The following is a 27,871-nucleotide window of genomic DNA, read 5'->3' on the forward strand; positions in this document are numbered from 1 at the left end:
TGATCAATTACTGGAAGTAAGCATGAAGTGTGGGTTACAAAGAGGTATGTTGTGAATATAATTATAAAAGGACTTGCGTTGACAGATTCAGGAACTTCTCTGTTCAGAATGTATTTATTACTATAATTTATCATGATCTGTCACCAAGATGTCCCAGTGAAGAATAAGGACCGGGCCGGCTGTGCTGGGTGCTTTTTACTCAGTACTGAAAATACAGCCCTTCCTCCAAGTCCGCAACACAAAACGCGGCAGACACCGGAGCTGGTGTCACTCAAAACCAATCTATTGCGCAGAGCGGGATTTACCGCTTAACGTCTGGCTGGCTCCAGCTCCCTTCAGCCGTTTCCATGGAGTGGCTCCGTGCTGGTCAGTGACCCCTCGCCACCCCGAAACGAGCCCCTCTCCCCCAGGGCCCCAACCGGGCGGCTCCTCCGCCTGGGCACGGCGACCTGTCAAACCTCCAGCCCCGCCGCCGCCCGGCACTACGGACCCCCCTCAGACACCCAGGCTCGGGCCAGGCCTGTGGCGGGCCCGCTTGGATGCCCCGGCAAGGCACGGCATCCCCAGGGGCCCCGCTCGGCTCCAGAACGGCCGGGCCCCGGGGGATCGTTTCAGCGCCGGGCGGTGCCTCTCGCCGCAGGGAACGGCCCGAGTGGCGGGAACGGCGCGCGCGCCCGACCTCCGCTTCGCCCCTTCCGGGCCACCGTAGTCGCCGGGGGACGCGAAGGCGAAGGCGCGCGGGGGCTGTTGGGACGGGCTGTTAAGTTGGATGCGGCGCGGAAAGTCGGCCCGTGAGGGAGGGAGCGCGGGCGGGCGGCGCTCATTGGCCGGGAGTGCGGACGGACCCCGTAGAGAACTGGGAGCAGGAGCGCCTGAGCCAATCGGGGCGGCCGGCGCCGGGTGCCGGGCCCGATCCCTGAGGAGGCGCTGGGCCGGGACGGGACGGGACGGGAGGGGAAGGAAAGGGGCTCGGCCCGGTGCCCGCCCTGCCAGGTGGGCGGTGGCGGCGGCGGTGGCGGCGGGGGGAAGATGAGCGTCCCGATGCGTCGCGGGGAGAGCGTGGAACGCGATGGCGGCCCGCAGCGGGGCCCCGCCTCGGCGGGAGCGGGGCCGGAGCCGGGGCCAGGGCTGGGCGGTGGCGATGCCGATGCCGTGGGGCGCGGGTGCGCGGGGCGGCTTCTCCCGCGGCCTCCGGGGCTCAAGGTGCGGAGCGGGGAGAGAAGCCCCGTGCGAGGCGTGAGGAGCAGCGAGGGAGCAGGGAGCAGCCCCGCGGGCTGATGCCTTGGGCAACGGCCGAGCGAAGGCGGTTGTGGATCCCGAGTCTCCTGAGTAATTTTGCCAGGCAGTGAGAATTAGTGGCCTAAAGCTATGTAGAAATGCCCCGGAAACTTTTGGCTAAAGGGTGGTTACACTTTCAGGTGAAAGAAAGGCTTACCTTTTGAGTCGTTGTTTGTTGCTAGTTTAAAATTGCCCAGAGTAAAAAGCTGAGAATAAACTTTACAAACCGGTTGTAATCGGAATCGGTTAGCCTGGCTTTAACTCTTAAAACGGTGTCAGTCAAAACAAATAGTAGTTTGTTGGTGGTGGGGGTCTTTTTTGTTTTTTTTAATGTTGTGTAAGCTGCGTTGAAAAGTGACTCATTGTCGCTCGTATTCTACTGTTAAAGGTGTAGTTCGAAGGATTCTTGGATGTCTCCTTTAGGGTGGTGAGATGAACACTGAAGTGAGTCCTTTAGGTCCAAACTTCCAGCCTTCCGCTGCAACAGTCGGTTCGATTCTGGCTTATGTATCTCCATCTACTGGTGGGAAGTGAGTCCTTGGAATACTCACGGCTTCGTGTTAGGCAGCTGTAAACTCTGTGGAGATATAACCATCATTTTAGTCTCTACCATAGAGGGGATGGCTTTTCCTTTGTGAAAAGGAAAGCATACATTTCCTGCAAGAATTCAAGTAACAAAAGCGTGGAGTGTCTGCTGCTTTCAGTAGTATATTCAGCTGAATGGTACTAATTGTGTAACTCTCCAAATAAATGTCCTGGTTATCAGGAAAACAGTATTAAATGGTATAGATGAAATTATTGTTGACTTGTGAGGTTGCCTATTGTATATTTTTACTTGTTATATATATGTATTTTCATTTTTTAATTTATTTTTGCAAAAGCAGGTGCAGCCATGCAAGAAAGCATACATTTTGCTTCATCAGGAGATGACGTTAAAATATGGGATTCCTCATCTCTAACTGTGGTGGAGCAGTTCAACCCACATACACCCCCACATCCAGTCAGCTCACTATGTTGGGCCAGCAATAGTATCCTTTACAGTTTCAGCCATAGTTTTGTGGGTGTTCTGCAAAATTTCAGTGAATTTTTTTTATTAAAGTCTCTGTAAATCACAGGCCTGGTGCAGTTTTGAAGTTTTGCATAAAAAGATTTGTATATATTGTGAAAAAAACTTTGTGGTTCTCTGTGTTGACGTGATTTACAGAATAAACTCACGCTGGTAAATGCTTCTGAAAAAGTTTCTCTTCCTTTAGGAGGCTAACACTTTTTTAATGATTATGATATGCTTGAATTGCCTACCAACTGTAAAGCTTACTCATTTGTTTCTTCAATAGTTGATTACAATATTCACTTTCAAGGCAGTGCTTAATTTACTGACAAGATTGAACAAAGCAATTGCTAGTGTAGTAAAATTCTATAGTGTAGAGAGGGAAATTGTAATGAAAGGTTTTTCTGTGTGTTTTTTTTTCTTGAACAGCTTCTCTTTGATAGCATACACTACTTCTTACTCTGTAGGCAGTGGTTTTCCTTGCACTATTTGTAGCATTTACAGAGGAAGCACAAATGTGTTGGATGTTTAGGAAAACTTCCATAGGATGGTGGTGATTTATTCATGAAAATGCATCTGGCCCATTTAGACCTTTCACCTCTGACTTGGAAGCCTATTATAGGATAATGATATGAGGTGCCAGGTGAGAAATTGCATGAAAACAGTGCACTGTTAGGTGAATAGCTTGTATGGCTGTCACGGGAAAAGGTGGCAATGTCTGATCTTGATGTAAAAGAAGGACACACAACAATGAAGTCCTGCAAGTTCTGAATGTGTCTGTCCTCTAAGTCTGCAAGTAAGTGGATGTATGAGAAAAAAGTTAAAACAATCAGAGCACAAATGAATGTTTTAGCTCTGGAGCTTGCAGAAAAATTGAAGTATAGATATAATTTTATATATATATATATATAAATTATATACATATATGTGCTGTTTAGTAAACTTTAGCTATAGACAGTCTGTCTTGTCATGTCATGCTTTCTTCCGCCTAGTCTTCTCTTCATCCCCCAAAACTGAAACACTGAAGTACCTTACTCTATATGCTTTTGAATGTTTGTTAATTTGTTAGAGGTAAAGCATTGGTTTTTGTTCTGCATAATTCTGTAAGCTAAAATGTTGCCCTAAAATAAGGAAAGAAATAGCAAGCGCTAATCTGCCCACCAGTTCTTTGGTGTTAAATCCAGCCAATTAACCTGTATTCTTAAATAAGCAAATATAAGATCACAATGGGCATTGGCCTGAAGACATACAGAACACGGATCTAAATGATTACTCGATTAGATTTGTGGGGGTGCAGAGGCAATTTCCCTGCTCTGTAGTTCTATATTGAAGGCTTTTCTTACTACTTTAAGGTACTTGGTGTCATAAAAGGTTCTTTTCGGGTTTTTGTTTTTCTTCCCTCAGTAGACACAGAGACAAATTAGCAAACATTCATTGTACTCTAGAACCTATATGATGAAGTAGTTTAACATTTGTCATGAACAGGACTGTTCTTTAAATCCATAGTCTGCTAACAGCAACAGACATTCCTTTGAACTCTAGTTCAAAGGGGGCTCTTACTTGGGGGTGGTGCGGAAACAAAATTGTTGTTTTCGGATAAGCTGCCTTAGCGGTAGAGAGGTCTTAATATCTGCCAGATGTTTCTCCTCTTCTCTCTGAAAGAAATTGCTCTGCCTTGTATTGGGAAGTAAGGGCTGTAGTCAATGCAAGAGCTTCTTAATGAAAGCTTGGAAAATAGCCTTATGTTTCTGTTTCTAGGTCCCTTCAAGGTACAGTACTTTAGACTGTTTAACCAATCTGTCTTCTGTTCAGTAAGGGAAACTTATTGTTGCTTTTATTAATCAGCAGTATAATACAATTATGGTCCATAACCTGTGACTAAGATAGATACCTGGCCACTGCCTCTGCTGCTGGTGATAAAATAGTTGTTTCAAGCTGTAAAAGCAAACCTGTTCCACTCTTTGAAATAGCTGAAGGAGTAAGTATTACTAATGCTGTTCCCTGTTTCCCCCCCCCTTCCACCTTGTGTACTGTTTGTATCACATTTGTTCTGCATATTGGGATCAATTTAATTTTAGTATTGTTAGAGTTATGACATGTATGTACAAACATTTCCTTGTGTATAGTTAAATACATATACAGAGTGGGGGGAATAGTGCTTCTAAAATAGTTCTACTGGTAATAAAATATGAATGCGGTTGTACTAGCATCTGATGCCTTTCTGCTAGGGGAATGTGCTTGTTGAGCCTCAGTGTGATAGTCCAAGGCAGTCAGGGGTTCAAACTTGATCTAATGTGTAGGTGACAGAACAGAGCTCAAGTTTGAACTTCATTTTCCAATTTGAGTTGTCAGTATTATGCATTCCTGTGAACTGTACATTGAAAACCAGGAGTGTATATAAAGGTTGTTCTTGAAGCATACGTGCGCTAGCTTCTGGAAGTAAGTGAAATAGGAGAACTTCTGTTATGGTCAGGGTTTTTTTTCCTGTTAAATGAAAGCATGGCACTATAAACTCTTCAGAAAGCTGGGCTTAGTTTTAGAAGAGTCTCTTGACATGGATACTTGAATAACGTGTTAGTGTTCTAAACCATTCTAATTATTCTCTTTGGATAGCTATTGTAATGCTAATTTGGACTGGAAATTTTCTGAAAAGGTGTTCAAACTGGGCTTTTAGGTTGCTGAAGCAAACACTTTCAAAGGTGGAGTGTTTGTCCTGGAGATTTCACTGAATCTGATCTATAACTAATGCAATCATTTCCAATTTTACCATGTCAATAATTAGATGGACTTGTTTTTTCTTAATTCAAATCTCAGGAACTTAAAAGTGAATTTTCAACATGATAGAACTGAATAATAATTTGTCCTTGATATAGGTCTATCATTAAGATTGACGTTTTTTTCAAAAGCTGGTACTTCAGTGATTATTTTAAAAAGAATCACTTTAATGAATTATGAGGTTTGCTGCTATAATATTCTTTGTAATGTTTAGGGAATGTGAAGTACCTGACTTAGACAACTTTTAAATTTTCTTTTAAGGAGTTTTTTCCTAAACTTAGCATTTATTTTTTTTAGAACTCAGTATCTGAATAGAAGCCTATGATTGCACTTTAGAAAGCTATAATTTAAAGGGAAAATGCGTATTGAAGAAAAAAGTGCTAAAAAAATTTGAAATGGGAACAGGAAGATGTGAGCATTTCAGAGTTTATTAATTAATGTATTTAAATCTTAAAGTATATTAAACCTATGTCCAAACTGGACTGGATTTTAAATGCCTTTTGATGGGAAATGACTGTAGTTTACCAATAGTTCTGTCGGTCAGTGGGACCATTTATGTTAATGAAGATGAAAACACACATCTATATGCTTTTAAGTAGATTTGAATAAATCCCTTTAATTATCTTTAACATACTTTTTTTCCCCGTCTCCATCAGGCAAAACAGACATGTGTGAGCTTGAATTCTAGCTCCTCATATATTGTGAGTGGAGGCCTTGATAACACAGTTAATATCTGGGATCTGAAATCCAGAAGGGTTTACCGTAGCCTTAAGGTAAGTTTGACTGAGAAAGAACTGTAGCTTTCATGACTTCCAGATTTTGCTGCCAACTGTAAAAAATATATTTGCTCTAAATCATGGATCTTTAGGAACAAGTTCACAGATAGGGGCTAGCACACATATGTGTCTTGTTCAAGTTTGTGTTCTTTATGTGCTGTAAACAGCAATTTAAATTTAACAAGCATACTTAACTTGATGTCTTCAGAGTACAATTCTATAATAATGTATGTTTAAATTTTCAGAATAGGCTTCTTATTTTGCAAATTTGTATTGATATTCTCTGATGGGATTTTTTTCCAAGGGCAGCATTTCAGATAATTGCTGTTTCTGATATGTCAAACAAGAAAACACTTTTGTATTTGTAGAATACTGTAGTAGAACTAATGTTATGTAAAACGAGGACATGGTTGTCGTCTTCTAACTGATCCAGTATCAATTCTCTAAAACCTTGTTATGATACACAAAATTTAGGATGGTCTAGTATATTTCCATGATGCCTTCAGTAGATGATTTGCCCTCATTTAGGACCACTGTTAAAGAGGCTATAAAACTTTAGCTTTGATTTATTCTTTTTTCTTGGACTTTTAAAGTTACGGTTTGAAACAAAACTACTAAGTAACTAATACAATATTTTAAATATCTTTTTCTCCTTTTTGGGCTAGAAGTACTTGATTTTCATCCCCTATGTATTCAGTAAACACAATATCATCATTGCAAATGACTATACTGAAAAGCTATTTGGTAAATACATGTGTTAATACTTAAAGTGACAGAAGGGGATTAACAGAAAGTGTATTCAAATATGACTGGTTTCTGGAAGACTTTACTTTTAAAATAACATTAATGACACCTATGGTAGAGATCTCTATGGTTGTCGTATTAAAATATTGTATATAATTACAGCATCATCTTTACTAATTTATTAAAACAATCTTCTGAAAACAATCAAACAGTGGTTACAATATAATGGCTGATCTTCGGTATGTTCTGCTGCTATTTTCTGGGTTATTCCATAATAACTTTTAAATAATGTTTTTAAATGTTACAGATGGTCAGGAAAAAACCACCAAGCTGACGTTTTTCTGCAAAAGCACAGGTTAGGAAGGAATATGGTTATCCTGAATGTCTTTAACCCTCTCCCTCTAATCTTCCTCCCCCACAGGATCATAAAGATGAAGTCACATGTATTACATATAATTGGAATGATTGCTACATTGCTTCTGGATCTTTGAGTGGTGAAATTATCCTACACAGTGTTATCACCAATTTGTCAAGTACTCCCTTTGGTTATGGCAGCCGTCAGGTAGGCTATCTGTCTTAAGTTCCTTTCCTTTCAGGTATGAAGCTTTAATTCACAGTGTTTAGAAATTGAAAGTACGTATCAAGAGCTTTTAAGTTTTGTTAATCTGTTTTCTTTTAATTTTTAAGAGTGCACTTACGGAAAGGAAAAAACAGACCATTGTATGTATAGTAGTCTTAAAGAATAGGTAACACTGAAATACAAATTTCTCAAGTACCTTTACTTATATACAGGTTACAGCAAATTTTACTTTATGAGCTCTGGTTCCTCGAGAACAAACTCTACACATCTTAAAACTGAGCAAAACCCAGTCAGCCTTTACAAACCAAAGCGGGATTTCAATGCACGACTCAATGTATGCTGTTGCAAAGAACAGAGACCATGTAGCTTGGGTTCTGACTTATCCAAAGTAATCAGACTTACAACTGAATAGAGCCATCTGTACAGTAGGGTAAATATAAGCCTGCATTTAGAAATAATAAATTTATTTCATCTGGAGATGAAAATTGCACGGCTCCTCAAAGAGAAAAGCAATGAGATTTTATATTACCTACTTAGGTGTTTGGTAAGATTTTGGATAACTAGTTTGAAGGAAGACTGTGTGAAAGACAAACACAAAGCCTGTGTACTATTTAAGGCCTTAGCGGGGTTTTCCACTGCAATTCCTTTTTGCAGACTTAAAAGATATTGCAGGATTAGTGGGTATCATTAGAGGAATTCCCTTGATATAAAGGCATCTGCAGTAGTAAATGAGCTGTGTTGTCCCATCGGAAGTTCCAGCGTGCATTCTTAGTGTGAGTGTTGTCTTAGGCACAGCTAAGTGTTTGTTTTCTGGGCATTCTTTTATTTTTTACCGAGTCATTTTTACAGAGGTAGGAGCTGCCTAGGGGATGCAGAACTGTTGCTTTGGTCCTAAACCTGACCTTTAATGTCGCAGAGAATACTGAAGTTGTGATTTAGTATTTTACTGCAACAGCTTTTTCAGTCCTAGAGTGCAGATAGAGTGTGAAGTTAAATTTTTCTCCTGTCTAGCATGAAAAATATAACTTGATGAACAATCTCTTACAACTTTATAGCATCATGGGAATTGTGGTATACTTTCTGTTGGAAAAATCTCCATTAAATTCAAACTATCTCTGCTCATAGGTGCTGCAGTGTCTTTGATCCATCACCAGTCTCATACTTATATTGAAGCAAAATTGTACTTCATACTTGGTTTGATCTTAAAAATCCATCTATATAGTCAGTTCATTTTTCTGATTTGATTGTTATGATCTTATGAAAAACATGGATGCGAGGCAGGAGCTACAGGGAAATCAATGGCAGGATTACACAGCCAAGGTGAATATCCAGAGTGGGGACTATGCTGCTAGTTAATTGGAAAATGAAGAAATTCTTATATCGATGATTTCTATCAACCTGTTTGATATATTCAACTCTTTCTACCAAAAAGTGATTAGGAATAAGTGATGCAGTGAATAGCTATTTTGGCAGATGAAATCAAGAGGCCTACTGCGAAGCTGAGTGACGTTTAAGATGGATAAAGATATTTAAAGTGTTAAATCAAAGTAATTGCAAGCACAGAGCTACTACTCACTTTCTAAAGGATCTACAATGGTTTCTGAAGGGGGGCAGTTATTTGATTGCAGCCTTAATTTAAAATAGAATCAAGCTATAATTGTGTAATGGGATGGCTACTTGGATGTCCCAGTTTATTAGCTTATCTTATATCCTAAAAATTATCTTTGCTCTTATGTGCAAAAATAGCTTTGTTTGGGGTTTTAATTGGTACTTGTAGAGAATTGCAGGATTAATTGTGCCGTGAAGCAAATATCTGAAGACTTGTGTAATTCTGTTAAATTTAAAAAGCCTTTACTTGATTTATAGTTTAGGGGCCCAGTTTTCTAAGAGTAAGCTTGAATAGATACAGAGTGTATTGTCCTGCTTGATCCTGGCACTAGCTGTCTGGCTTAGTAGGGGTCACCACTCCCTAGTAACTTTTTTTACGATTGGGGAATGTGAGGTCAAACTAACCTTATAAAATTTAGCTTGTCTTTTGTTTGATTCAGCATGATGGAATGTAGTTTCCTTGCCAGTTAATTTCTGATATTGTATAGGCTCTACAAGTAGTAGAATAGCCCAAGGTTGCAGTGCTTTCTGTGACTTTAACCAATTTTCTTTTCATATGAGTTTTGGCCTATATTCTATTAATTGATTTTGATTTAGAAACACCTTTGTGCTTTATTAGAGCTGAGTTCTTGCACAGAATTGTTTGCAGATCCCATAATTTGTCTTTGCTGTTGGTATTCATTTAGACTACCAGATTCTTATCTGCTTGCTGTTGTGAGGATGAATTAAGGTTTGTTTCGAAACATAATGTTTGTTCAAGTCTTCCCTGCCTGGTGCTATTCTCCTAGCAACAGGATTTAGTTTAGTTGTTTGAACAGCTGGCTGATTTGTAAAGAAGTGTGATGAGTTCTGGTCACTCCATATAGTGAAATAGCTTTAAAAGCTGAAGACTGTCGTGTTTACATCTGCCTTCTCACTTATAAGGCTCACTAAGGTCTAAAGGAGATTAAGAAACTTTAAATATAAATTTAAATAAAATATCTTTAAATAAGGTAGTCAATGACGCTAGACTACTTTTGGTTTAGTTTTGGGCTTTTTCACTTGTTTTCCAGTGGTGAAAAACCCTAAGTGTAATTAGTCCTTCTTAGCAATGGACCAGCATTTTCTGAAGTGCACTGTTCCTTGTTTGGCTGTCTTACTGTGAAACTTAAAGACAAAATGTACTTTCATTTTCTACAGAAAATCTACTCCCATCACAGCTAAGGCAAAAAGATGTATATTGCTTTTTGTGCTGCATTGACTGGTAAAATGTTCCAAAGAGGACTTAATTTTCTCTTTGTGGGCTCAGCACCTGGTGCTAAACGTGTTTCTGGTAGTTCTGTGTGTGCAGAATGTCCAGAGATCATCAGGAGTTGTACTTAATAAGATGTAATGAAACTTGCTTCATATTTGCTTTTTTTTTTTTCCCCAGTCTTGACAGGTTAGTTCCAAAACATGACTCTTTCCAAATAATTGCGTCATTCCCAATAATCTTGAAATGGTTTTAGTATTAGTGACTAAAATAATTAGAAAACAGATGACCTCTTCCCACTTCTATTCAGACATTTACTTAAGCATATTATTTGAGTTTCATGTAGTGAACGGCTATGCTGACTTAAAATAAAGCAAGTATCTTAAATATCCCCCTAGAACCAATTCAGATAAGATACTTAAGCTTGCCTAGTCAGATTTTTCCCAACGAAACATGTCCCACACCTTTGCCATTTGATTCTGTGGATTAAATTGTAATCTGAAGACATTCTCGGGCTTCTTTTCAGAAAAGTACCAATGTTTAACTTGTCTCCCACATCCTTAGCCATTTTTTTTTCTAATTAGGTTTACTTTAACTAGTAAACCTTGCAGTTAAACCATATGGGTTGTGCATCCTTTTTAGGCTTGGGATTCCTATTACTGGCAGTACAAAGGCCAAGGAACTATATTGGGGCTGTTTTCAGCCAGGCTGAGTTGGAGGCCCTAGTGTTCAAAATCTGAGTAACAGAAGTCTTGTTTCTAAACCATAACTTAAGGAAAGGGACAGAGATGACAAATGAAGTTCAGCTTTTTCGGCGAAAACTTGACTAGGATTGTACTAAAGTTCTGTGTGATTTTATCGTGCCAAGTAAAAATCAACATTTTTTTTTAAAGACTATTTGGTGAAGACTGTGACTACATGTTAGTTTCTTGTCAATAAGATAGATAAAAACATTAGAAAGTATGAGAAATAACATAAAGAAACATGTATTGAAATGAAAAATAGATGATATAATCTGATCTAGAGTAGTATGTATGGCAGCTCAAAAAAAGTTTACAGAATTAGGATTGGCAGAAGTACAGAGGGGTTAGAAGTAGGGAAGAAGTCTGGTATAGAGAAAAGAAAGGAACTGAAGAAAACAGAAAGACTCTTCTTAAATAACACTTAACATAAAAGGATACACAGTTAGACAATAATGTTAAATTCAGTGACATAAAAGATAACATTTTCTCTGTGAATACACAGTTGATCATTATGATTTTTGATTTTAGCATCCTCTTTGGCCATAAATGTAATCAGAGGGAGAAGGTTGGAAAAGTAACTTGAGAATTACAACAAAAGGAATATTATAAAGGAGATAAGTTTTTTGGTTTTAACTAATTGAAAGAGACTTATGCCTAGCATTAGATTATCCTGGATCTGTCTCCTGTGGTGCATGGGGAGGGGTCCCTTTTACCTTTTTCAGAACTTCAGTATAGAACACTTTCATACATATGGTGTAGGACTAAATAGCTCAAATGTCTGATCAAGTATAATAGTTCATCTCTTCCTGTACAAGGAGTCCCATTCCCTTGCAGCACTAGGTCACAAAAAAGATATTTTTCTGTGTATATTTGTCAGCTTCGCTGTATGTGTGTTTTAACTTCACGCCAGTGAACACTGGATAGCATGTTGGTTTTTTGTTTGTTTTGTTATAAAATTCATGTAGAGTTGAGTCAGTATTTTAAAGATAAAGACAGAATGGTTCATGAAGCCTATTCTCATTCTAAAATACAGTTCCTAATTTGCTCTTTGATTATGGATGGGGTGGGAAATGAGGAAAATGTAGCTAAGACTTACTTTAAGTGATGTAGTTTGACCACTTGCATCTTAATACTTGATGCTTCCCCATATGAGGCTTGGTTGTCTGCTGTTTCTAACTGTGCGAAGCTTCAAGCTGTATTTTTTCACCCAGGTGTTTCTCAGATAAAGTTTGGTTTTTTTTTTTTTTTAGAAAACTTCAAATTAAGTGACTCACTTCTGGGGGGAGAAATGGCTTGGTTTTGTCTTGTCAAGCAGCTTTTCAGAAATGAGGCCCAGAAATGCCTCCAGCTGTCTGGACAAGAATTTGAAACTTGAACATGTAGCATACTGTCAGGGATGCCAATATGATGCATTTTACTGTCTCATAAAAGTGTGCACAGATTTAAGTGCCTCTGTTCCTTGAGTCTGACCTAGCAATTGCATTGTTACAAGTGAAGTTTGTTGCTAACATAATTCAGTGAAAGTGAGGAGTAAATAGGAGCTTCCCCACACCTCACACCTTCTTCATCGGCAACCTGAAATTAAACTGTGAAGCTGCTCTGAGGAAACACCATGACTTTAATGAGAAGTGGGGAACAGAAGTAATATGGGGAAGGTATGTACATGAAAAAAACTGGAGAACTTTCCTTGGGCCTGTGAGATTAGAAGGAAAAATGAGAAAAGAAAATAGGAGACTTCGTAGGATAGCAAGGGAGGTTTGAGGAGAGCTAGGAGAGAGTAATTTTGGTGGGCAGGAGGAACAGAGGAGGGAGAAAGTGGAACATGAACAGATGCCAGGGCAGTAAGGAAGGTATTTGGAGGTGAAGAAGTGAGAGAACTGTGAGGGACAGTCATGTTTCCCATGTAGATCATGTACGTAATTGAAACTGTTATTCCTGAGTCTCTCAATATTTCTTTTTAAAATGTAAATAAACTGAAAAATGCTGATAAAAATGTCTCCCATCATCTCCAGTAGAGGACCATATTAATTATAAACAGTCATCTTCTGTCCTATTTGAATATGCAGTTGAGGGTGCCACTTCTTTGTGGAGCAATTAGGTTTCCAGTGAGACATGCAATACAAGTGCTAGAAATTATGTTGGAGGCATATGAATCAACAAGTATCTCCATTAAAATGAAGTTAAAGAGAGAAATAGGATAAAATCCGGTACGGTGTATTGCAATGTGGATTATACTAGAATAATGTAATAGCTTTTTGAGAGCATTTTCAGATAAATAAAATGTAATGGCTCTCATCTGTCTGGACTTGAGTAAAGCACTTGATTCAGTGCCTTGTGAGAAAATATTAGAGAGGATGGAGGTTTAGAAAGGAATTGAGGATGGGTAAGAAATTGGCTATAGGAAAGGAGACAGTAGGTAATATTGCTAGAACAGTATTTGGGTTATCTATAGTTAATCTTGTTTAATATTTTTAGTAATGCTAATGATACGAGAAGTAGAGCTATGATGAGACATCGTTGGAAGGTATTGCCTGTAAGAGAGAGGATTGTGACTGTATCTAAAAATGATTGAAATAATAGACATGAGAACAACTATGACAGTATAGAAATCAAGGTACCAGACTTAGGTCATGACTGCGGCTTTTCGCATTAGACTAGGATTTGAAAATTCCCAAGGGAAAGAAGGACTTGGGCTTCTTGATCGTAGAATGGCAATGAGCAACCAAAACACACTGGATCACAAAAAGACAAATGCAGTCTAGGATAGGTTAGGACGAGTATTTACAGTATGAAATGGACCAAGTGTTATTGCCTTTGTAAAGGCAGTAGCAAAATGTTTTGATGATCATATAAGATTTTGGTTGTCCATATTCAAGAAGGATTCAAACTGCGAGAGTTACAAAGAGACTGTGATGGTACTGAAAAACCAGTCTTAGGAGATGTGAGTCTCACTTATTGTTTATAGCAAAATAAAGCCTGAAAGAAGGTTAGGTGGCTGTTTATTAAAACAGGGAAAAGCAGCACTGGAGAGGGAGGGAAACAATTTAAGTGTAAGGGCATTATTGTCAAAGGAGTGAATTAATGCAAATGGGTCATAAATAAAATCAGTCTGGAAATTGAGTAATACTGTAATTTAGTATTGGAACAGTGAGGTTCTGGAAGATCCTCTGAAGGAGTACGGTGGAAACAAAATACCTGCTTCTGAAAGGCGATTTACGTTCCTGTATTCCATGGCTCTGTGATAGCAAGACTGCATGTGATAAACCCGGCATATTATCCTCTTCTGTGGTCCTAGCTCACAAGGTGAAGTCTGTTCTTCTGCGGGACCTACATACTTGCGTAACTTTGGAGTCTGTGTGTCCTCTCAAATTGGCTTGTATCCAAGTACTTAAAATCAGTGGAGGGGAATTAAGTTTAACATTCTTGGCAGGAGACCAATCAGTGAAATAATGTAGCTCTTCACTCCTTTAATTTTAGATGTGGTGTGTTTTTTTTGTAGTGTGTATGATGGCATGATACTTGCTGAAAAATCAAGAAGCTTTTCTAGAAGTTTTTTTTTTTCTTGTCCTTCATTTTGCTGATCAGCTCATATGGTACCCCATACTGGTACAAAAAAAAAAAGTCTGCCCCCGACAGCAAAAATGGCATTGTCATGTGAAATGAACTTTTTTGTTTTTTAATTTTTTAGAGTGGCCAGCCTTTGTAAACTACTTTAACTTTATGTAACATCTGTATTCCTAATGTGTTCGTGGGCTTAGAAAATAATTTAATATGTTGTTTAATAGTCGTATTATGATTCATTTTTTATGTCTGTTTTACAGCCTATTCGACACTTGAAATATTCATCCTTTAAGAAATCCTTGCTGGGCAGCGTTTCTGACAGTGGAAATGTAACTCTGTGGGATGTAAATAGCCAGAACCCATATCATAATTTTGAAAATACTCATAAAGCACCAGCTTCAGAAATCTGCTTTTCTCCAGTCAATAAGCTGCTGCTTGTAACTGTAGGTTTGGACAAAAGAATTATTCTCTATGACACTTCAAGTAAAAAGTAAGTATATTAAAGACCTTTTGATTTTAGAAGGATCCTTACTTGGTTTTTATAAACTGAAAAAGCACGCTTAACTATGACATGAAATATTTAATTCAGACCACATTCAGAATGGTTGAAGTGGTTGGTGTATCACTATTGGAGAACCTGTCCTGTAGTCCTTTTTGCTTTTCTATTTAAAAAACAAACAAACAAAAACCCCCAAACAATCAAAAAAACTAAGGCATGTGGGAACTAATTGAGGTGCTATATGTAAGTGACCTCTCCCAAGTGCTTGCGTAGGGGCTTTTCTTGTTGATACAGAGCAATTAGCTTCTGTGAGGGGCAGTACAGCCTGTGAGGACCTGCAGCCTGCTTTTCTAGTTCAAGATACAAGACATAGCTGTGGTAAGGTGCGCAGAGTGGCTGAGATAGTGAGCCTTAAATATGGGACTGTATTGGTTGAAAAAGCAGGAATTATGGGGCATAGGTGATGGGGCTGTGTAGTAAGAGGGTAGGATGGCAAGTGGTGTCGTGGGACTTTGGTTCTAATGTGGGTTGTGCTCTACTTGAATAAAAGAAGGAGTCTGGCTCTAGTTTGGAGGGGGTGTAGTAGAAGGATGCAAACTAGGACCTAAAGTTCTTCCCAGAGTTGTGGGAAGGTTGGAGTTGATAGGCTTGGGAAGCTAGAGGATGTATGTGGTATGATTGCTGCTGGAAATGGTGATACCAGTAAATAATGTTGGTGTCAGAACTGCTGTTACGAAGGCAATTTGATCTTGTCCTGGTGAAATCTTTTGGGCATATGCAGTCTTTAATTTGTTAAGCATGAGCACTTAATATAACCGTAATCCACTGTTCCATAAGATATTTCACTGAATTTACTTGGCACTGGAGAAGTGGAACTACTGGCCTGTAGCTGAATTATGAAAGCTTTTATATTTTTTTTAGGTACTCTGTTTTGAAAAGTCTAACTTTTGAACTCTAAAAGCTTCTTTATCCTTTCCTCTTTGTCCTTTCTCCTATTGAAGATTGCTGACAACAATAGTAGCTGATTTTCCTCTGACAACAGTAGACTTCATGCCTGATGGTACTACTTTGGCTGTAGGATGTTCCCGGGGAAAAATCTGCCAGTATGACTTAAGACAACTGACATCACCAGTGAAAACAGTTATTGCTCACAAAGGCTGTGTGAAATGCATACGTGTTCAGTTCAGTAGCACTTTTTCAAAGGTAAAAAACCTTCCTTTTTATTGCTCAATATGCGGATTAGTGAAAACAAAGCATAAGTTTAAGTTCTAAAAAAAAAATTAGCATTAAATTTCTAAGCATTATAGATGCCAACAAAAGTAGTTCATACCAACATAGAAATCATAAACTGTTCAGTCTTAAGTGCCATTTTAGAGGGTTTTAATGTGGAATTCCCCCCACCCCTAGCCTCAATGTAGAAATGAGTGAAACTTTAGGCTTAAATTTCCTGGTGTGAATATGCTGCCATTGCAGATCAGTTTGTGGCACCTTAGATTCATTTGTAGGCAGTAGCAGAAAGACCTGTAATGGCCCTTCCACTTAAGGGGAAGAGACACAGCTGCCAGCCTTGAGGTATTTTGCATGGTCTTATATATGGTCTTTTGCAGGCACATATAAACAGTGAAGAAGTTGATTAAATAATAGAGAAGGCTTAAGAGATTCTTCCAAAACTTAATTAGGCTCTACTCTATCCAGAAACCCCATGTGTGCATTTAATGGAGATGGAGAGAACCTTTGAAGTGGATTCTTTACTGCTCTGAGACTTTCTTCTTCTTCCAGCACACTTGCTGCTAGTGGTTGACTATTCCTTTACAATTTGGAGTCCCTAATAATGTAATTTCTTATTTTTCCTATACCTAAGCCTAGGATCAAAATTGGCTCGTACCAGGTCACTCCATTGTTACCTTAAGTTCTGTTGCTGTTTTTTGCAGGTCCACACAATATTCATGTAATAATACAGATGTTTCCCACGTTCTTTGAAGTCACGTTAAGATACTTTTTTTTTATATTTGTAAAGGCATATCTCCTAGGCAACCTTTGCAACTTGAACTGAACTTTTTTAGTATTTTGAAATAAAAAATATTAGCTTATATTTTACTTTTAGCTGAAGGAATAATAACTTCTCTTAATTTGATCTTTTTTTTTCTTCAGTCTAACCTTATGGGTTCTTCAAATAAACCTGTATGCAAAAGAGTAGAAGTCAAAGCTGGTAGTAATCTTGGAGGAATTCAAAATACTGGCATCAAAAACGTTGCTTCTCAAGCATCAGCAACAGTTTCATCTCATCTGACATTGCCAAATGAGAATAAGGGAGGAGAGGTTCCTCAGGAGAAAACAGGTAGTGTCTTCTTCCTACTCTTATAACCATATTTGGCATAACATAGAAGATGGAAGAAATATTTCATACCTTGACCATTACAGTATAAAAACTTCACTGAGGGAAGGGCATTTGTTTGAAAGAGCTGTGCGTACGTGCGTGCACATCTGCACCTTCTTATCCCTCCCCTACTGTATTAGACATACTGTGAGACTGAGGGAAGTGAATCGGGTCCTATTACAAGCTTTAGACATGTGAAGTCTAAAATTCTGGACTTGAAGCAAAAGTATGTATTTAAACTTTGAAGGAGAAAACTCCATGGTGATATTGTGGGCTGTCTCTTGCATTCTGACTTTTAGATTATCCTTATGTACGTAATGTATTTTCTGACACAATGTCTGTACAGAATGCAGAGCTAATGGTTTGTAATTCTATTAATAAACAGGAGTAACAGACATCATCTAAAAAACCCAACCAAACAAACAAAACACAGGGGAAAAAAACCAAACCTAGTCCAAAAACCCAAGTGAGAACTGAACTGTATTTTTGTATGAGGCATGATTCCAATATCACATGGTAGGAAAGATGTTAAATATAGTTGAAGTATGATTAGTTGTATAACTGTACTTGCTATTTATGCTTCTGAAATTAACAAGTTCTTTATAAGAATGCTGAGCATTATTCTAAAATTCTGCCACTGTGTGAAATGTACTCTTAAAATTTTATTTAATTCAAGAGTTCTGAAAATATGGTCAAATCAGTAACACTTAGTTTGATTCTTGAAAAAATCCTCAGTTCATTTTAATGCAACAGCACTTTTTCCCTCCTGTTTTAAATAAGGAGAAATACGTCTAGTAATTAGGCAATAAGCCACTACAGTCCATAGAGATGTGTATTAATGACTTCCCTTGGGTATGCAGTGAAGTACGAGGTGAAGTAGAATGCTTCCTATGTATGCAAGAAGTGTTGCTAATCAACATTACTGAATGGTGTGGAAATTTTATTTCAGTTAAAATATATGATTTATTATCTTTATTTGAAGATGTAATGGCTGTTACCCCTTAAATAGGACCATGCATAATAAGTAAATGTTTTAAGAAAATAAAGGCTTACCAAGTAAAACAAATATTTTTCATTAAACTGAATGTTCACTTTAGAAGTAAAGACCTCTGTATGCTTCAGAAGATACGGTCTTTAAACTTAAAAATGGGAATGGATGAGAGACCACAAACTGCATTTGTTCTGTGGAAATTCTTCTAGACCCTGATTATGGGGTTTAACTTTGGAGAAATAAGGGGCATTCACTAAAGTGATCTGATAGCTTATTTGAAACAAAAAACCATCTGTTCATACAGCTTATAAATGGACTGGGGCTTTTTGTCACAGGTATTTTAAAGTACAAAAGTATAAGTGAAGTCAGAATGTGATGAGAAGTTTGGATATACTTTGAGCTGGCTTCCCATAAACTTCTATTTAACAGCCGTCCTCTGGTTTAGGTATTTACTACATTTAGATTACTGGGAATGGGTAAAAATATACAACAGATGTTTTGCCCTATTTTATATTATGCTTTTTCCATGTAGATCCTCTGTAGATTCTGGCACAGGTTGATACTGGACTTCCAGTTTGACTCAGTTTGCCAAGTACTTAATTAACCAGCAAGTGCAATCCTATGTATGTGTCACAACTGACACATCTGAAGGAGTGGAAAACGTGCTATATTAATACATTTAAAAGTGAAATCTTAAACCTGACTCAAGTCCCAGTTTATGTAAATACTTTGACATGATTAATTGTAGTCATCCAGTCACATTTGGATCACTTGAACAAGTAATCCCACATAGAGAAGTAGTTACAGGTTTTATGAACAGTGGTTTGTTTAACTTCTTAATTAAAATAGGTACAAAGTAAAGCTTTTGTATGTACAGGTGATTTATTTATAGGAGATTTATTATGGATTGCACAGCACTAACGCTCTTTGCCTAGATCTTAACTTATACAAGCAAAATTTAGGCACTTTTAGAGTTAGGAGTTCAGTGAGGGCAGAATAGCGGCTTGCTTACAGTGCTGATCTGGTTTACAAACATACTAAATTGTGAAAGTTATTCAGGTGGTTATCTCAGCAGCTCAATTCACTTCTCCATGTATTCCTCATCTAAAAACTGTAGTTTGAATAATTACTGGGCATTTTTTGGATTTAAGATATGCTTCCATTCTTCAGACAACTGTCCCTGCCACCATGTGTACAAAAGGTAAATTTTCTTCCCCGGATTGGGTCAGGGATGGGGCTTGAGGGTGGAGTGGGGAAAGGTCTAGGAACAAGTTTCTTTTGTCTGCACCTGTAACCCCACTCTGATTTCCTAATATTAGAAATAAGCAGAGAATATCCTAACATCAGGTAAGCTTCAAAAGAGACATTTCATAGAATTTCCCTTAGAATGCTTAATGGCTCCAGTGAAGCAGATTTCTCTTCTTGCAGAATAAATTTAAATTTTGATCATTTGAATGTGATCACCTTCTTAGCGGAAGGTGCATTCACTAGTTTTCATTTCACCTGATACACCATAAATTTGCTGCATCCATCACGTAGATTTATCTGAAAATGAGTGCATTCTCCAGTTTGATAACTCTCCTTTTCAAAAAGAGGAAAGGAGTCCAACTGTATCTTGTTTTTGTTAATAAGTATCTTAGCTTTTAGTTGTATTCACCTGCAATGACAGCCCAAATGAGGAAGTTGAGGTTGACCCTCTCACTGGAATCCATAGAAGGTTCTAAAGTGCTTGCTGGACTTACCAGGCATCATGCTTGCTGTGAGATTGTTTAGGGATAACATATGTTATTTTTGGAAAACGTCAATTACTAACTGAATGTTATTGTCCTTCTAAGGCTTCCCCCATAGTTGCAGCCTGGATGTGATTCCATCTAAAGAAACAGATTACGGGAAAAGTGCTGATTTAAATAATTTTGATGATTTGGGTCGAAGTAGTTTAGGAGATGTGTTTTCTCCAGTCAGAGATGGTAAGTTGTTAATACTGAAATTTGCAAAGCATCATTCATCTGCATATAGCATGACATTTTGACATTTGTGTGTTACTGACTGCTGTACTTACTTGATATTTTAATTTGTCTTTGATTATGAACTCGATGCAATGATATGAATATTGATGTGGGTTTCATTTAATAAACACTTAATTTGTCTATGTTCTGGTACTTTGTAGATATTATTGCAAGTAAAGCGAATGAAGAACCTCAAGGAAAAGGAGATGGTAAACATACTTTCAGTATATTTTGCTTTGTCAGTGGTAGGCCTGTGGAGGTCTATGCTAGTTCTTACATGCTAATTTTGTCATACCATTGAAAATAAACAAATGATGAAAGGAGACAGTGAAACGAATGAACTTTTCTGGAAATTGTCTAACACATTGAGGTACTACGACACAACATGGTAACAGGAAATCCAAGAGTATAGTCCTAAAGTGATTTTGTTTTTACTTTATGCAATTTATAGTGATATATGGAGGTTTTTCATGCTTTATTACTTTTATAAGGACAGTGACGGTATAAGTCAGATTTAAGGATTTGGTTTTTGTGGGGTGCATTTTTGGATGTTTTTTTTGTTATTTGTTTTGTGTAGGTGTGCAGGCATTTTACTTGTGGGTTTGATTTGGTGTGTGTGTTTGTTTTTTGACCTGTGTGTTTCACCCTTTTTAGGTCTGGATTTTCAGTCCTACCTTTTGGGTTTGGATTTTCTCCCACAGCTCACCACTGCCTTACCAGTAAAAAGAAACCCAGTGGGCAGTAGTGTACAAGGGATACGGTCTAGCCCGTTACATGCACTTGTGGGATCTCCAATTAAAGAAGAGGAGGAACATCCAGAGACTGACACTAAGAAAATAAATCTTGGAAAACAAGAATCTAAAGAAGTCTTACAGCAGGTATACTATACTAATTATTGTTATGCATGGTCTTTTTAGAATCTTGACAGAATACTACTACTTGAAGGAAAGATCCTTAATAGCATCCCAGCTAATCTTATTTTGCAACTCTGTTCTCACTATTGACACAAATCTGTAAAATGTTGTTCAGTTTAAGTGCATTGGCCTTCAGCAATGCAAGATAAATGTATGTTTCTCTTTAAATAAGCTGAGGTTACAAAAGTTCATGTGAAACAAAACTGGGCTATCCTGAGGAATATTTTGATTTTTCTAGAAAATCAAGAATGATCATTAGTTGGTTGCACCAGTATGATTGTTTGTCGTTTATTAGGTCTTCTTCCTTCCTGAGCTATCTTTGATACGCTTCTGCTGAAACCTGGCTCCTTTTGTCTTGCTTTTGAGAAGTCTGAGTTGCTAGGAATGATGTTTATAATGTTGCCACAAAATGTTTGATGTGAAAATTAAGAGGCTCCTGCCTTTTGCACTCCTTTCTGTGTGTGCGTACTTGAGGCAATTTTGAATATTTTAGCAATCAATTTTTAAGATGTCTTGCTAGAAAATTAAAAGCATATATTTGTGAGTAGATTCCTAAAAACAAAAATGTTTGAAAGTGCACTCCTGAAAACTTAGTCTTCAGTTAGATAATTGTAATAAGTACAGGTCATCTTTTTTTTTTTAATTATTATTTTTATTGTCAGCTTTCAAAATCGAGCTCATCAAGCACAGAATCTGTAACTTTAAGTCCTCCACCATCATCCACGGCTGTAAAGGCTCCTGATGCAAATGAGAGACTAATGAAGAATATTCAGGCCCATCCTGCATATGATCTACCAGTAAATGGTACTACCTCAATAAGTAAGTTGATCATTTTGGCCCAGTTTTAGGCATGGTTGATTGCAAACTGATGCGAAACCTGATAAAATGGCCTTAGCATTAAAACCGAACATCCAATCTTGATTCTTCTGTAAATCCAATTAGCTTTCCTAGCACATCCCTAGTTGCCTCTGAAAAGACTCTTTCTGAATCTGATTTTTTTTTTTACTAGGTAATATTTGAGATAAAGTATTGACAAGCCTCAAGACAAATAAAAAGACCTCTTCTACTCCATTATGCTGATTTTTGAAATTTTTATTCTTTATTTAATTAATTAATTTTATTTTTAATTGTAAAGGTCCAAAGACAACATCACCTGTCACTGCTGGAGTTGCCAGTTCATTATCAGAAAAAATAGTAGAAACCATTGGGAGTAGCAGACCAAATGCACCTCTGACATCAATCCAAATCAACTTCATTCAGAATATGATCCAAGAAACAATGGATGACTTCAGGTACTGGTATTCATGCAGAACACTTTTGTTTTCAATGACATGTTTTCTTAGTAAGATGTTTTAGCATCTGCTTTAACATATTTTCTACTTGCATTAGAAAATGACACCATTAATACCCCTAATCTTGGAAATCTAGGTACGAAACTTTATTTTTAATAGCTCTGATGACTAAGACTGATGTCTCTGAGGGTTGTTAATGCATGGCTTTGCTAACATGTTTTCAGAATGAGTGAATACTTCTCGGATGGTAAATTTATCTGCATAACGAGGTCCTTACTGCTTTCATGAAGCCTTGTGCTGATTTCTTTCCCTCCCTGCTCATCTCTTGTCCCAGCAGGGGAAATTTCTCTTAAAGGTGACATTGTGGAGAGTTTGATCTAGACAGTTGACTTGTATTGGCTTTGATTGTTGTGAGCTGGGCATGTATAAGGTAAAATACTGTGTATTTCTACTGGTAAAGCTTGACAATAAAATAATGTCTGTGCTATAAGTGATGGTTGGTGTCAGATTACTTCATGTTTGTGGATACCTAACCAACGTTCCATTTGTCATGAAAGAAGTCAAATTAGCATGGATTTAGAGTGGAGTTTGAAGGAGATGGAGCAGTTGAGAGAGTTGTATTTGGGGGATCATTTCCCAACCCATGTTTAAGATGAAGTAGGTTGACTGACATGGTGGAAGGGAAAAGGATTGCCGGGCAGGGGAAGTATTGCTGTCTTCATGACAAAAAGCAATGCAAAACTAGCTTAGTAGGTCTGTGTGCTATGGCTGTTCTGTATCTGCCAATAGAAAAATACATTGAATGTTATTAAATGTCTTTAAATAAGAATATAGTACAGTAAAACTCCCCTAGGATTTTTTGGCAATAATCACACATCTGATTAAAAACTGTAACTTTCACATGACTTAAAATGCAGTCTGTGGATTGCAATCTGTGTTCAGGCATCCCAGTGTTGGAAGGTATGCTGGTCAGTCTTGTACTTCCGGTATCTGACATCTGGAGCCTCAGAGATTGTGTTTCTCTTCTGACCTACACTTCCTGGAGTGGCTGGAAGGCTCTGCTGGCCCTTTTCCCAGTTGTAAATTGTGGATACATTCAAGCTGAATGTAAAAGATTGTTTGTACTGAGGTCAGTAAGAGGGAAGGGAGCCATTGCAAGCTTGTCATTGATGTAAGTACCTTTCACCCTCTGGAATCTGAGGAAAGGATTTTTATCGCTCTTGCCTGAAATCCATTCCCCTTCAAGTAATGGGGGAAAAAACAAGGACCTTAGAAAAGGACCAGGAGGAATATAGAACTCATTTGGTTCCAAAAAGCTGCTTGTTTCTGAACTTCCTGTCTTTGGGAGATAACCTACATCTTTGGGTTTCTAAGCTGCCAGCTGGCATCTAAGCTCGATACACTCAAAGAAGATTGTTTGCCTCCAGTAGGAGTTCTGAAGTACAATAACCTGTGGAAATAGAAAGTAAAGAATATATTCCCTTTGGGTTTGCTATATGTTTTAGGAAAGGAGAATGAAATAAGATCTGTGTGCGTCTACTCAAGAAATGCCTTACTTTCTCAAGCCGTTGGTACTCATAGCACAGTATTCGGTCTCAGACGATTGCACTGTGATGTGCTGTTCAGGAAGAGCATATGAGCTTGCCTGCTTTTTTGTGAGCTGTTCTCCTTGTTCTTCCTCAGCGTTTGTAACTGTTGTATTAGTGTAGTGTTCAGAGGGTATTTCCAAGCTTGGTTCTTGTAGTGTGGAATAGCTGTCCATGAATTGACGAATTCATGTCAGTTCATGGACAACACTGCCACTACTTCTTATGTAGATTAACCTGGAGCATTCTGTGGGCTTGAGGATAATGTATCATTTATCACAGTTGATGTTTTGGGCCCTCTTACAAAAGAGTGCTGAAAGTGATGTACTGAAAAGCTGTGTCTTGAATTACAAATAAATATCTTTCTCTGCAATACCTTGATCGAGGGATTGAAAATCAGCTTTGAATGGTAAAAATGAGAGAAGTTTATAGCTTACAAGCAAAAAAAATATCTTGGTATCGCCATGTATATTTTTGTATTTCTAAACAGAGAAGATCCTAAGTCTTTTTGTACACTGAAAAAATAGTACTTAAGAAAGTCAATGTCATAACAAAAGTATTGCAGAAAATAAGCAGTAGAGGAGTACGTTCCATGGCTTAAAGGTTTTTAGACTCATGTTTCATGGTGGCATGAAGGTGAGGAAGTGTGGAGTTCTGGGTGCTGAGGATTGGAGAGAATTATTGCTTCCTAAATAAAACTGAGCATTGTCCTTTTAAAATTCTTCCCCCAGAGAAGCATGTCATCGAGATATTGTGAATTTGCAAGTGGAGATGATCAAGCAGTTCCATATGCAGTTGGTATGTACAAAGAGCACGGTGAGAAATATATTCAGTCTTCATTTTCAGTAATACCAAGGCATGCCAACTTCTTCTCTCAAAACGGAAAATCAGTTTTGCTTATTAAGAGCAAGAAAGGGAGGACTGGATGTGAAAGAGGGGGAAACTATGAATTGGGTTCTGTTAAACTGGTTTATGCTTGATAAATAAAGGGAAGATATGCATTGGGTAGGTATCATGAATTCCATATTTCAGGAGTTATAAAAAGACAAAAGCGAAAAAAAATTCAACTGTCCTTTAGAAAGTACCAAGAGCTGGGATAAGGAGGAGATAGACGGAATTCAAATAGAAAGCTTCACTTATAGGTACCGCATGCATACTGAACTGTGTTCTGTTATCTTTAACTTCACCTTTTTATGAATCTTTGTTCTTTTGATCTGCATTAAAAAGACCTTGTCTCGGTACTGAACATTTTAATGGAACCTGCATTAGTAGATTCTCATCCCGAAGAAATGCAAAATATCCTTTGATAAAATATTCACTAATGTATTAATAATCAAAACACTATATGTCAGCATAAAAAAAACTTCTTAGTTTTCTTAACAAAAGTTTTTAAAAACAGTATTATCTAGGTTATTTAATTTTCAAAAGGGATATGAAAATGGATAGTCTAAAACTGGAACAATTAACTTTATAGCTGCTGCTTTTTTCTTTTCTCTAGAATGAAATGCACGCTTTACTTGAAAGATATTCCGTAAATGAAAGCTTAGTAGCTGAAATTGAGAGACTACGAGAGGAAAATAAAAGACTGAGGACTCACTTCTGAAAGATTTACACTGCTAATTTTATTAGCATGAACTCACTACAGGTGGTGTATTGCTTATGACAGATCATCCATCATAACTGAAGTATTGTATGAAGACCTACTATTATTTTGAACATGAATCTTTTCTTTTAAATAAATGGTGTAAGATACTATATGTAATTATAAAATTTGTAACAGATAAACACTGTATAAAGAACGTTTGCATACTCATGCTAACCACTTTGAAATACATCCTTCTAACAGAAAAACGAAAAGCATAAGTACATTATCAGAGTTTCAGCAATATGTGAAGTGCCTTTTTATAAACAAAATCAAACTAGGATGGATGCCTTTTCTGTAAGAACTTTTTGATATACCTACTTTTCTATCTGCTTCTGTATTTTACTGCTGTCAGAAACAATCACTGTAGCTTGCCTTTCAGACACTTTTCTTGGAGAAGAAGGGGAGAGAAAGTTCATCTTCTGCATGATGGTGGAGCCTTGTTTATAAGGAGCTGGAAAGTACAGTATTCAGTTAACTTTATTCAACTGGCAACCCTTCTATCCTGACTAAAACTAAAGCTTGAAAATATTCCCGAATTCAGTGCCATGATCTTTCGTATTATATTCGTAAGTCTGGAATCTGTGCATGTCTGCTGTGAACTTTGATGTTGCAAATGCTACTTCAACTGCACAATGAGATTTTTGTTACAACTTTAGCTATGAAACTAGAATTCTTTTTATTTACATGTATTTGGGTATTGTCATAGCTTGTCCAATTTGGATGCAACTTTAGACTTCAAAATGTAAGTATACTCAGCCATTGATAATATAGCATTGGGTAAATGTGGTCTTTCAGTCTTTGACTCAAGCATCTTTTGTACCCCCCGCTCCTTTTTATTTGTAGTGGACAACACTTAACATTGAGCTGTTGTGTTGTAGTTTTGAATCTTATTGGTTTAGCGTTATTGTAGCCTTTTTGAGATAGCTGCATACAAAATCTAAATAGTATCTTGTTGTATGATTAACATAACACACATTAAAGAGAAATCATTACTTCAGTAGCATAATGGTATCATACTTGTGTGTAAACATTTCTGAAGTGAAGCTCAGTATGAAGTCCTGACTCTGCGGAAGTTCATGGGAGGTTTGGCTTGGCCTTTATTTGTGCCAAGAGATTAAATTAAAACTTCAATTTAAATTAATTTATAAACGAAATTAAAATTTTAAATGAAATTTAAAATTTCTCTGAAAGGCTGCTTCTACAAGTACTTCTTGCGATTTAAATTGTTCTGGAGGCTTCTTAATTTTCCCACTAATGTTTCATCATTTCTTTTCACACAATCATTAAAACTCAAACAAGGAAAGTCTGAGAACATGGTGAGTTAATTAGTTACAATATCTAGTGTTTAAATCCATGATGGCATTCTTCTGCTAAATGAGAAAGCCATAATATATAGTATAACTTATTTTTATATGATGTAAAACTAAAAAACCCCCGATCTATACCTTTTCCCTATCTTTAACTTTTTTTAAAAAAAAGAGACTGTTCCTTTTTTTTCCATGTCAGGTAATGACAAATACAATCTTGTAGCAAAATGAGGGTGTTCAAGTAGTCTTTAACATTAGGGACAGGACTTTAAATGCCTGCAGTTTAACTGCTTTTATAAGCTTTTAAAAATATTTCTATATCACATATAACTTCATGGTAAAAGGAAGCAAAGTAAGTTAGATTTTTTTTTTTTTAGTAACTTAACACATAATGTGGAGAACTTTTTTATAAGTTCATGGGATGTGTAAGCTTGACACATTGACCACACAGTTTGTGAAGACAGTAGTAGTTGAAGGTAGCAAAAATATCTTACAGTTCTTCTACATGCTTTGCAGTGTTAATGAAGTAACCTTGCATATTTGCATCTCTTGATTTGTTCCCCAAGTGCTCTTGCTAGTATACCCAGATGACAGCAGGGAATTAGACAAGTATCTTGGGTATTTGCCTTGTAGATAATTTATTTTCTTGACTCAGAACTGTATAATGTTTTTCTTAATTCCCAAATGGAGGTGATTATAGCAAGAGTGATTAAAAGGAGACATTTTGGCCTGTTTTTTTAAGATTGTTAGGGCTTTTTTCCCTATCTCAGGATTACTGTAGCGCAAGTGGCTACACATGCTGTGTGGAGACCCAGTATACCTACCACTGTAGGGATGTATTTTGCTTTGTACAGAAATCTGATTTGTATGTTAAAATAAAGCTTGTTTTAACTTTTTTGGAAAAAAAAAA

At 37.5% G+C, this 27,871-nt stretch overlaps 1 protein-coding gene across 2 annotated transcripts; it reads left to right on the forward strand.

Annotated features, from left to right (window-relative positions):
* The first annotated feature begins 746 nt into the window (after positions 1-746).
* On the forward strand, positions 747-27,871 carry NEDD1 (NEDD1 gamma-tubulin ring complex targeting factor). Of its 2 annotated transcripts, none has more exons than XM_075151665.1 (15): positions 747-993; positions 2,163-2,306; positions 4,210-4,304; positions 5,758-5,874; positions 7,043-7,183; positions 14,605-14,834; positions 15,845-16,046; positions 16,995-17,181; positions 20,047-20,178; positions 20,379-20,426; positions 20,872-21,095; positions 21,794-21,950; positions 22,267-22,423; positions 24,741-24,807; positions 25,508-27,871. In XM_075151665.1, exons 2-15 carry the CDS (start codon positions 2,171-2,173, stop codon positions 25,610-25,612), a joined length of 1,998 nt encoding a protein of 665 aa, XP_075007766.1. In that variant the 5' UTR covers positions 747-993; positions 2,163-2,170; the 3' UTR covers positions 25,613-27,871. The 2 variants fall into 2 exon arrangements, with proteins under 2 accessions (XP_075007766.1, XP_075007757.1); XM_075151656.1 differs by having other exon boundaries at positions 899-993; positions 2,160-2,306.

This window comes from Calonectris borealis, chromosome 1 (assembly GCF_964195595.1).
Source record: "Calonectris borealis chromosome 1, bCalBor7.hap1.2, whole genome shotgun sequence".
Lineage (NCBI taxonomy): Eukaryota > Metazoa > Chordata > Aves > Procellariiformes > Procellariidae > Calonectris > Calonectris borealis.